A 12130-nucleotide genomic window follows, 5' to 3' on the forward strand; every position below is an offset into this window, starting at 1 on the left:
AGGCCAGCTTAAGTTTGTGTCAAAGTATAAAAAAATTCTTGCGCCTTGCATTGTGGATGACGGCACCCAGGCAAATGAGAGAATTTTTAAAAATCAAGTGACTATTCCCAGTGACACTGGGGATAGGTACAGAAACTATTCTCGGTGACAACGGAACTCTTTTGCATAAAAAAATCAGCTTTCTCTTCTAACTTCAGTTCAGTACTTTTGTTCTCTTCTCTTACTTAGGGCTTAGACTTGACCGTAGAATAGATCTAAATCTAGAACTAGATCTAGATCTAGAAGAAAGAAGAATAGGGAAGGATTTCTACCTGTCCTGTACTGTGGTCTCCAAAATCCGTATGATCTAGATCTACACATACATATATTACGACTGAATAACAAGCAAGCATAGAATGATCATTCCTTTTTCTGAAAAAAATTCTTCCACTCACACAAGAATTTACTTTAGTTTAGTTAGATTTAGAATCTAGATCTAGATCTACATTAGATATAGTCTAGTATTTAGTAACCCATCTCCATCATGCCCATGTAGATCAGTGTGGGAACAATAGATCTAATGGGCCTGTCTGTTCTCGGTGCCACTGGGAATAGTTTCTGGGCCTATTCCCAGTGTCGACACTGGGAACAATTCAACCCTAGGACTATTGCCAGTGGTTTCTGGGCCTATCCCTAGTGTCACTGGGAATAGTTTCTGGGCCTATCCCCAGTGTCACTGGGAATACTACTTTCCTTTAAAAAAAAAACCCCAAAAACCGGATATGCGGCATGTTCCCTAGCGATGTACAATTAATTAATAATTTGAGCATGTGACGTGTCCTGTTGATTTCTTTTGTTTTTGCAAGAGTCAAGCTAACAGCCAATAACACACACACACACACACACACACACATGTTGCTTTTTTGTTTCTCCCCCCGCCTTTGAATGTCCTTTTTTTGGAATGATTAGTTTTTCTGAGGATGGCTTACTTTACTCATGTTTACATATTCAGAACAATTTTCATCAATATTTTTACATTGGCGGTCGGAGGTTGCTCTGATGTGGTTTACTACTGTTTACCCCCTTTTTTCATATCAATCATGTAACCCCAATATCTCTCCTTCTTTTCTTTGTATGTTACTTTCTAGTTTCTCCTAATCTTCAGCATTTATATATGACCTGTTTGTGTACTGTCATAAATGTTTTACTAAAACTAAATCTTTCTGGGACATTGTAAAATGAATTACAGTGCAAAGATCATAGGAATTTTTACAGAACTTTCTTCTTTTTTTTTTCTCAGTACCGCTCAGCAGGCTCCAGTCCAAACCCCTGCAAAATCATGTGAACAGGTGAGATGTTGACGAAATTAGTGCAAACAATGTTTTTCTTCTGTAAAAGAAAAACCGACCAGGTTATCCATCAAACTTGCTCAAGTATTTGTTTGTGGTTTGAGGGTGTCTGGTGTGATTTGCTCCTTCTTTCCTGTGATCTATCGTCCTTATCTCCCTTCCTTCTTTTTTTTTTTTGTTTTGTGTATGGTACTCTCTTGTAACACCAAATCTTCGGCACTTCTATGATCTTTTGTGTTGCAAATGCTGTAAAACGCTTTCTAAAACTAAATTTGCTAACACAAACTGGAAATCAGACCTAAAACTTTTGTAAGAGAGGCAGGCTATTTACTTCTCAAGTAAAGAGCTCCCAGCTCACCATCTAGCATTCGCCCACTTCTTATTTACCGCTATGCATTTTACTATTCCTGCTTCTCTGCAGTTCTTTTATTTCTGTCTGTCTTTTATTTTTTTTGCTTGGTTCATGCCAGGTTTAGCTGACCATTGTGATGTTTCCTTGCTTATCTCAATTTCATATTAGCCATGTCTTCTGCTTAATATGCTACGGATGGTTGGAGGATGCTACTGGTAGGTCCTTCTTTTCTTTCCTTCTGTTATATCTGTCTGGCTATCATACTTTCTCCCTGCGCTGAGTGTTTGTCTTTATGAAAACCAACAAAACTAATGCTCAATTTGGCCAACCGGCATCTGTGGTGTATAGCGATTAGGTGCTTTGCCATCTCATGCAGTAGACCCGAGTTTGATTCCCAAGTGGGGAGAAATTCAGTTGAGTATCCAAGTCTTTCTGCTGGGATGCTGTATCCCTCCCTCTCAGCCCTAGTTGACCTTCACAGGCAGTATCAAAGCCCATTCCCTAAATGACTTAAATTGTGTCAGTTGGGGCTGCCGCTAAACTCTTTGACTACCAAGGCATTTTCTACGCTGTGACCAAGGCATTTCTTAGTCTTAAAATTTCAGAAGTACCCCTGTTCTTCTTTTGTGTCTGATGGGCATAATTCAATCTGGAAGTCAGACATGTTACATACCAAAATGAAGGTAATTGAATGTAGAATATTTTTAATCTAATTAAAAAATTGAACAAAATCATAAATCCAAACAAACATGGGAGGTAAGTGAACACAAGGTGAAAAAAATATAAAAAATATTTTCAACTTACATTTCTCACAGTGTATAGCTGCTAAATCCAATCACTTCATGACTTGGTCGTACTGAAGTATATTCAATTGTCTCTAACTGGGCCAAGTTTCATGCACAATGGTCAAGTATATACAAAGTTGTCGCACTTTTGGTGAAATCACTCACAATGAAAAAAAAGAAAAAAACGCTACACACACACCCCTCTTTTCGAATCTTCATTCTCATCGCTGTCGCTGCTGTCCGACTCAGGTCTAACTTCATCACCTCCTACATCACTATCGGAAAGTACTGACAGTTCCCAATCAAACTTTTTCGGGGCTTTTGAAGCAGAAAAACGTTGTGACGGGGGGGGGGGGGGGGGGGGAACCTGATGGGTTATCAGCCATTTTTCCGTTGCTATGCGTGTAAACTAATTCGAGCAACACAGGGTGGGTCCAAAAAACATGAAAAAATGCCCCCAAAACAGCAGAATAAAACACAAAAGGGGCCAAATTCCTTCACTGGTTGACTGATGTATGGTAAGCGGAGCAGTTTAAAACATGAAATGAAAAGGTTGAGTCAAATTGTGGAAGGGAAAGGGAAAGAGAAGCGCGAGCCGATAATTCGGCTCTTGTCCACGAACTAGGAAGTTATGGAGCCGATAGATCGGCCCATGGTAGTCAAAGAGTTAACAAAAAAACTACATTATTTATTTTTTAAAATTTATTTGTGAGGCTTCGTGGTGAAATCAGGCGCTCGTCAAAATAGTGAACTCTAAGAAATTGGCTTTTTTCTGACTGTTGGGCAATTTAAAAAAAAATTTGGGGGGGGGGGCTCAACACCTTTTATATGCATTTAAAAACACATTTCTGTGTGGATTTTACAGAAAAACATTGATAAAAAGGCACCAAAAATGACAATTTTCAGTTTCCAAGGACTCTCAAGCTATAGAAATAACGAAACTATAACAATTTTCTCGCTAATTTCACCTCTGAAACAAGGCGACCCTGACCTCCTTCAATCACAAGTATTTCGACTTCTGTTCAATATAGATGGCTTTTTTTTTCACCAAAAGAAAGGCAAATCAACAGGCTTTATGATGATACCAATAACCCCATATATGCCCAAAAATTGACGAACACCTGATTCCACCACGTCGAGACATATTTATTTATTTTTGCATTTTAACATTCCAGATGGCCCAGAAGACAAAGCAAGTGAATGGCAAGTGTTACCCGGTGATGCGGCTGGCGGGCCGCGGCGGTTCGGCCAAGGTGTTCCAGGTGCTGGACATGGAGAATTGCATGATCCGGGCGCTCAAGGTGGTGGACCTCTCCGGGGACAACCGCCTCATCCTGGAAGGCTACATGAATGAGATTGGCCTGCTGCAGAAGCTGAATGGCTGTGATCGGGTCATCAAGCTGTTTGACTGGTCAGTTGGCTCAGCTTTATCTGGGGATTTTATTATTTTAATAATTTTTTTGGGGTATAGTGCCCACTTCTTTATCATGTTGCTTTTTAAAAAAAATTTGTCTTTGAGCTTGCGTCTGTACGGAGGGTTTTTTCTTTTTTTTGTCTTGTGACTTTTTAGAAACTATGTAGAAAGGGCGATTGCCTGGTGAGAGGAATCGTCAGAGAAGTTGAACAAAATAATTTGGCTTCATAAAAGATTTTTTTTTTCTTTAGAGAATTTGGACAAAATGTCTAGCCTCTGGAAAGGTGGCTTTTTTGTTGTTGTTGTTGTTGGGTTGTTGTTTTTTTTAATATATAGAGTTGCATGATTGAGGCGCTTTTTTTTTCATCTTGTCCTTTGTCAAATTGTGGATTTTTTTGCGTTAAATTTGCAGGGAATACAGTGAGTCGAGCAAAAAACTGATGATGGTGCTGGAATTTGGGGAGACAGACTTGGCCAAGTTCATAGCCCAGAATGCCAAGAACACGGACGAACTGCACTCCATCACCATCTGTTACTTCTGGGGGCAGATGGTCAAGGCGGTACACGCCATGCACAAGGAAGGTAGGCTGTGACTCGGCTCATTGACGCTCCTAGTGTAGTCTCTTCTCTCTCATCCCCCCCCCCCCCCCCTCCGTGGGTGGTTGACAGGTGCTCTGATGTGGTTTGCTCTTTCTTTCCTATCATGCATCTGTCGTCTTTATCTCTCTTCCTTCTTTTTTTTTTTGTTTGGTGTATGTTACTGTCTTGTAGCACCTCGAGTCTTTGGCACTTGCATGACCTAAATGTGTTTCAAGTGCCGTGCCGTAGAATGCTTACTAAAACTAAAATAAATTCTCACTCCATCGGCAGGGGTCGGTGTACATAAACCCACTACACCCTAGCACACCAGGTTGAACGTCGCCTCCCTCGTACCATGCACTGATGCAAAAACAGTCCAGAACCTTTATGCTCAATTTTTGTACTTGTGCAACTTTTGCTTACATATATTATAGCTTCTCTTTCCTCGGTTCTTTATTTTTTTATTTTTTTTCTCGGAACCAAGTGCTTTGCCTTCGAAATGACCCATTTGTGTCTTGTGAGTTGCTTTCCTCATACGCAAGCAACCAGCCTCCTCCCCTGTGTGTTTGTTGTGTTGGCCTGTCTCCTGTCAGACATAATTTGTGGAGATGCTTTGTTATTTGTCTTAAAAAACTCAGATCTTGTGAGGTGTGTATAGTTCATACCATTCCTGTTCCTACTGGGGTTGGGTTGTTTTTTTGTAGATGGAACAGATTTACCTGTGAGACACAGACAGGTCTTTTCAAAAAAGGGAGGGGAGAGGATATTTTAGTGAATATTGCACAAGTACAACTGAACAAAATGGGTTTTTTCTTTCTCGGAGGAATTTGGCATTGGCCTAAGTGACTGAAGATGGGTTCCTTTTCTTTTCTGTGTTATAAGGTGTAAATGTGAAATGCTCTGTGGCTAAAGCAACTCTATCCCATTTTATTGAACTGGGAAAATGGAGTAAATATCACTTTCACTGGTATGTAGAAATAACGAAGCAAAAATCTGGAGTAATGAAGAAGGGGTTTAAGTTGAATTTTGTGGCTTTAAAAAAGTTGTTTAAACAGATGGGGGTGGGGGTCCCTCTGTAGCTCAGAAACAATTTTTTTTAATTTTCATTTTTCCCCTCTGTAGCTCAGAAACATTTTTTTAAAATTTTCATTTTTCCTCTCTGTGCTCATAGAGTTTTATACCTGAGACCTTCATGTCATGCTTGTGTGTTTTTGTTTGGGTTTTTCTTGTCGCAGGCGTGATCCACTCTGACCTGAAGCCAGCCAACTTCATCTTGGTGTCAGGCGCTGTGAAGTTGATCGACTTTGGCATCGCGAAAGCGCTGCAGGTGGACAAGACAAGTGTGCTGAAGGAGAACATGGTGGGCACACCCAGCTACATGAGTCCCGAGGCGCTCATTGCCAGCAGCGCAGATCCTGCGGGGAACAAGCCCAGATACAAGGTAGCCTACCTACTGCCATTGGAAGCTTTTCTTACGTCATGCCACTGTCCACCCAATTTTGATCGTTTAGGCCAGTCTGTGGGAGACTCATTGGAAAAAGCAAGTTAACAAACTTAACATTAAGCCCAAACTGGGACTGCGAAATTCTTCGGGCCTCTCCAGAAGAGACGAAGTCATTTTTACTCAATAACGCATCGGACACACGGCCCTAACACATAAATACCTCCTTCAGGGAAGCTGTTCTGTGTCGGATGCGACACAGATTTTACATTAGACACATTTTAACCGAATGTCTTAGACTTCGGAGAGACCCGAAGTAAATATTTTAGATGCAAAAAATTGCATGATCTGTTTTCCATCGTTGATCCCAACAGAATGCTGGATTTTATGAAGACCATTGGCCTTTATGGGAAGTTGCAAAATTGAATTGTTTGAAATTTTTTAGTGTTATTTAGAAAGTTGTTTTAAATTAAAAATCTATTTACACTAAATTTTTAGCATTTTAACATTTTAATTAGAAATATTGACCAAAATCAGGCCGTGCGGTGAGCTGTGTTCTGGTGTGGTTTGCTCTGTCTTTCCAATAAAACACCTATCATCCTTTTCATACCCCATCTCATCCTTTTCTTTTATGTTACTCTGTAATAACACCTGTAATCTTTAGCCTTTGTATAACCTTTTTATGTTGCGAGCGCTGTAAAACGTTTACTCAAGCGGAAGAAGTGGGGGGTTGGCGGGTGCCCTGGTGTGGTTTGCTCCTTCTTTCCTATCAAACATCTATTGTCCTTAAATCTTCCCTCCTTTATTTTTGTGTTTGTTACTCTCTTGTATCACCTCTAATCTTTGACACTCATATGACCTCATTGTGTTGCAAATGCCGTAAAACTATGACCCCCCCCCCCCCCCCCCCCTCAAAATGAAATAACATGGCATGGAGTTGTGTGTATTAACTGTGGTGCAGGTTGGGGTGCGCAGCGACGTGTGGTCCCTGGGCTGCATCCTGTACCAGATGGTGTACGGCCGGACCCCGTTCCAGCACCTGCGGCACAAGCTGGACGCCATCGTGAACCCTTCCCACACCATCGCCTTCCCCGGTGTAGACGACCAGGCTCTGATGGACATTCTCAAGGTAAGCTCTATTAAGACTTAGACTACCTCTGCTTGTTGTAAATCAGTGCCTCGGAGCTGGAAATATTCACGTAGTTCCCTACGTCAAGGATGTTTCACGTCCCCCTCCCCAAAAAGTCTGTTTTAACTTTTGTAATAATGGATTGCATTTATATAGCGCATATCCACTTATGCAATGCTCTATGCGCTTAACATGATACATATTATGGATTTACAAATCAATTTTAAAGGCACATAGTGTTACATACTCGTGCACACACATATTCATGCACGCGCGCACCACACACACATACATACACACATACACATACGTACATATGCACATGCGCACATACAAACTCACAACGATCTACAGCTTGGATGGATTCTGTCTAATCGAAATATGATGAAAAAATGTTTGTATATATATATATATATGGTGAGTCTTTCTCTTTTAATAGAATTTTTGTTCCTTCTCGTTGTATGAGACCATGTCCTTTCAGTTAAGAACAATCCATGGGGTTTCTTTGTTCATGGTTCAAGCCAGAGAATTAAGAAATGATGCACAAGTGTAGGCTTGCAGACTATTCCTGAATATTATTACGTTGTCACTGATTTGGGCACACGGAAATGTGCATGCTGCTGCTTTTGTTATTTTCAGAGCTGGAAATGCTCTTATTTTTTTCTCCATCTCTTTTTCTTTAACAAGTTCATCTTAATTTGAAATTGCTCTCAACCATATCATTGAGTTCACAGCAGTGCTCTTTTTTGTTTGTGGAAAGTTTTTGTCAGTGTTTGTCTCTGGCTTGGCATAAAAATTTAGACAAATCTGGAATCCTTGTGAAAGCCAGCCAATACGCTGAATGGGTGAATTGAATTACTGTTGAAGTTATGTAGTAGGATACTCAAAACTGTTAGGTAGTATGAATGTTTTCTGGCACCACCATCACATCTCTCTCTCTCTCTCTCTCTCTCTCTCTCTCTCGCCCCCTCCCTCTCTCTCTCTCTCTCTCTCCCTCCCTCTCTCTCTCTCTCTCTCTCCTCTCTATCTCCCCTTTCTCTCCTCTCTATCTCTCCAACTCTCTCCACCTCTCTCTCTCTCTCTCTCCACTTGTGTTTGTGGAGTTCCCATCACCCAGCCAGCAACCTTCTGTCTCTTGCCAGAAATGCCTCACCCGAGATGTACGACTACGGCCCACCACTGATGAGCTGCTGGTACACCCGTACTTGAAAAAAGAACCACGAGGTGAGTAGCTCTGGGTCTGTCCTCAGTGGAACCCACTTAGGGCTTAGCAGTGGTAATGAAACCGGTACCGTTGCATCACAACAGAATGCTAGTGTACTGCTTTAAATACTTTTATCATCATGGTGCTGAACAAGGCCTAAGTCATACTTTTTGACCATTTGTGAATTGATACAGAGTTGAATTCTGTAATGACTCCTGCACGTTTCTATGTGAATTTTTTTAAAGTGCCAATACATTTTTTTTTCAAATTTAAGAAATAGCAAAATGCTTAAGTCATAATTACTGAAGAAATGAGTATGCTTTTGAAGTTTTCTCCAAAGGGAAAATAATGACTTTGGCCATTTGTTCAGCACCGTGACATTATCTTGTGATGATGGGACATGTAGATCAATAGGCAGGCTGGAGCAGGTGTTAAAAAATGATCGATGTTGTGTTTGCTGTTGCATTGACTAGGGTCTGTTTTTTGTTTTTTTTGCATATATAGTCGAACCTGCTCGAAAGGCCACCAGTACAAATGACTGCTTCCCACTCCTCATCCCCTTCTCCTTGCGATTTTCCCTATATGTAAGGCATCATGGTGAAATCAGGCGCTCGTCAAAATAATGAAATTGAAGATCAAATATTGTTTTTTGTCTAGACACCTTTTACGTTCAAATGAAAACATATTTCCATGTGAATTTAACTGGAAAACCTTGTTTAAAGGCACAAAATTTGTAATTTTCAGTTTTCAAGGACTCTTAAGCTATTGGAGTTACCAAACTTGGCAGCCATTTTCTCATTAATTTAACCACTGAAACCAGGCTACCCCACCTTCTTCAATTGCAAATATCTCGACTTCTATTCAAGCTAGATGAATATTTTTTCATCAAAAGGAAGACAAATGAACAGGCTTTAAGATGGTACAAAAATCCCCATATGCCCAAAAATTGACGAGCGCCTGATTCCACCGCGTCGTGACACATATTATAATGATGCTGTCCAAGACGTCTGTCTTGTCAGTTTAGACAGGTTTATTTTGTTTAACGCCTTGGTAACCTGCAGTCCTGTTGCTGGCTGATCAGTAGAGACCGTGGCTGCTAGCTATGCTTTCTTTGTTGAAGTGTGTGTTTCAATAAGATTGAAATAATTTTCACTCTTATCATACATGTGCCTGGGCAACAAACAATGTGCTGGTCATAATTTCTTTTTACCTAATGTTTGGAGACTGAGTTAGATACTGAAAACGGGTGGTTGGCGGGTGCTCTGGTGTGGTTTGCTCCTTTTTTCCTATCATACGTCTATCTTCTTTATCTCCCCTTCTTTTTTGTGTTTGTTACTCTCTTGTAACACCTCTAATCTTCGGCACTTATATATGACCTTATTGTGTTGCAAGTGCCGTAAAACTCTTACTAAAACTTTTTTTAAAGATACTGAAAGTCTGATATGTTTGGGGGGGGGGGGGTTAAAGTATTCTTCAAAGCAAGTATGCTCATTGCCTGTCCATTGCCCCTTGAACTCGGGCAGTGTGAAGGTGCCACTGGTAGCTCCTACTTCTTTTCTTTCCCCTGTGTTATTTCTGTCTGTGTGTCTTGCTTTTTCCCAGCACTAGATGGCTGCTGTTGTGTTGGTGTGCCTTCTCTTCACTCAAACAAATAAACTTACCCCTGTCGGTGATTGGTGGGTGCTCTCATATATGCTTTGCTCCTTTTTTCTTATCAAACCATTATCATCCTTTGTCCCTCCTCCTTCGTTTTTGTGTTTGTTACTCTCTTGTTATACCTCTAATCTTTGTTATATATGGTAGCGCTTAGGAACAAGGGGGCTATCCCGAAAAATGCCGTTTAGAGAAAATCGAAGGTAAAGTTTTTGCCCCTTGTTCAGTTTCTATAAAAGACAAGGAGAGTTTTCTCTATAACCAAACAAATATGCACACCAAGGAAACCAAACTTTTCCTGCGGGTGGTTGGCGGGTGCTCTGGTGTGGTTTGCTCCTTCTTTCTTATCAAACATCTATCGTCCTTATCTCCCCCTCCTTCTTTTTTATGTTTGTTACTCTCTTGTAACACGTCTAATCTTCTGGCGCTCATATGACCTTATGCAGTTGCGAGCGCTGTAAAATCTCTACTAGAAAAAAAAACAAAAAAACTTTTCCTTTTTGGTGTAGGTCAAGATTTCTGGAAACCCCCGAAATCTGGGTTAGCCCACTTGTCCTTAAAAGCGACCATATGATGTAATTGTGTTGCAAGTGCTGTAAGATGCAAAAAAAAAAATTAAAAAATAATAAATAAATAAAATAAAACAATGAAAAACAACTCCATGCTCTTTGAAGGCAGGTGATTATAGGATGCCACTGAAAGATTGATGTCCTTTTTTTTTCCTGTCCTGATTTTGTTTGGGTTTGTTGTTGTTTGTTTTATTGTCTTTGGGGGGGGGGGGGCTGTTGTTGTTGTTGTTGTTTTTTTTGGGGGGGGGGTTCTGCATTACTTTTTCCCTGCACAAAATGGCTGCAATTGTGCTTACTCAAACAATCCCATTGAAGCCCCCAGACCTGTGCATCTGAGCTCCTGCGCTTTGATTGCTAGATATACCCTGACGTGTGTTTTCAGTCACAGAAAGGTTAAGGTGAGGGCTCAGATCCTGGTCCATTTGGTTATATATAATGGAAGCTGTGCTACGAAATAGACGAGTATACTCAATGGCAGTCACTTAGGTGTCAAGTAATCCTGTGTGTATTCTTCGATGTATTCTAATCGTCGCATTTTGTATTGTTTGCACAGGGAACTGAAGGCAGAACTGAAATCCTCGGCTCATGGCTCAAGTGGTCATCCACTTATTTCAGGAACAGCGAGACGCTCTATTTATTTAGGGGGTGATGTCATTCAGACTGGACACAGCGAGGCGCTCTATTTCCATAGGGGATGATGCCGTTCAGACCAGCCGGACACAGCATGGGACCCTGTTGAGGAAACTATCAAACGATACGTAGCCTCGTGGGACACCGAACTGTTATGCCGGAGAAAGTCTTAGAACTCTAGAGTTCCATGATTTTTAACACCTGTATTTGTGGTGTGAAAAGTTCTGCTAAATACTCCATGCCCATTTGCCAACAGATTATGAGTGCAGCTATGCGAAGTACATGTCTCCACCACCGCAGGACTGCCTGTAGATGAGATCCCGGAGTACGTATTTCACGGCACATAGGAGAGGTGAACAGTGTTTCTTATCTGACCCTCTGAAAGTAGTGGAGTTACCCCCACACCATCTGTATTAGTCATGCTGTATTATTCTGCGTGCTGGCGGCAGCTGGAGGGACTTTAGGGGGGGGGAGAGGATATGAGAATGGGTTAAGAATGATGACCTTAGGTTCATATGTTCGGTGCCCCCTGATGAGCGATGGGAGAACAAAAGAGAAAAAATTTGGTTTCGTTAAGCAGATGTTGCTGGGCAAAAATTGCAAAGACTTGTTCCCTCTCTCATCTCTACACTCCTTTCACTAACCCTTGTGTAGCAGGCTGTCTTTTTTATGTTGATGTATCTGTGTTTTTGAAGACTGGTTTGCAAATTGTTGGTTGTTGGAGGGTGCCTCTTGTGTCTTCTTCTACTTCTGTATACAGTGGGTGTCGCATTCAACGAGGTTTCTGGGACCGGCTTGCTGTCCTCGTTGGATCCGACCTCTCGTTGAACGTGACTAAGACTAAAGAAAAGAAAGGAGACAAGTTATTATATTACACAATGTACCAATACCAGTAATTAAAACAACATCAATGTGCGCGTGTTTGATCTGTGTTCCGACTGTCATTTCTGCATTTTCAAATATATTTTTTCCGGAGCACTTCTCGTGTGGAAACGTAACCTCTCTCATCCGGGGCTGGATATCTACAGAAAAGTAAAGGCAGGAGC

General features: G+C 41.1%; 1 protein-coding gene across 1 annotated transcript in view; it reads left to right on the plus strand.

Annotated features, from left to right (window-relative positions):
* Window positions 1-11865, plus strand: part of LOC101850751 (dual specificity protein kinase Ttk) — a 29593-nt gene extending 17728 nt beyond the window's left edge. Inside the window, exons 11-17 of the mRNA XM_005107901.3 lie at window positions 1280-1328; window positions 3641-3876; window positions 4292-4461; window positions 5694-5899; window positions 6861-7028; window positions 8171-8252; window positions 11008-11865. Of these exons, the coding sequence (XP_005107958.1) occupies window positions 1280-1328; window positions 3641-3876; window positions 4292-4461; window positions 5694-5899; window positions 6861-7028; window positions 8171-8252; window positions 11008-11015 (919 nt within the window). The 3' untranslated portion in view covers window positions 11016-11865. The remainder of the gene's footprint in view (window positions 1-1279; window positions 1329-3640; window positions 3877-4291; window positions 4462-5693; window positions 5900-6860; window positions 7029-8170; window positions 8253-11007) is intronic.
* Window positions 11866-12130: the final 265 nt, after the last annotated feature.

This window comes from Aplysia californica, unplaced genomic scaffold (assembly GCF_000002075.1).
Source record: "Aplysia californica isolate F4 #8 unplaced genomic scaffold, AplCal3.0 scaffold00641, whole genome shotgun sequence".
Taxonomy (NCBI): Eukaryota; Metazoa; Mollusca; class Gastropoda; order Aplysiida; family Aplysiidae; genus Aplysia; species Aplysia californica.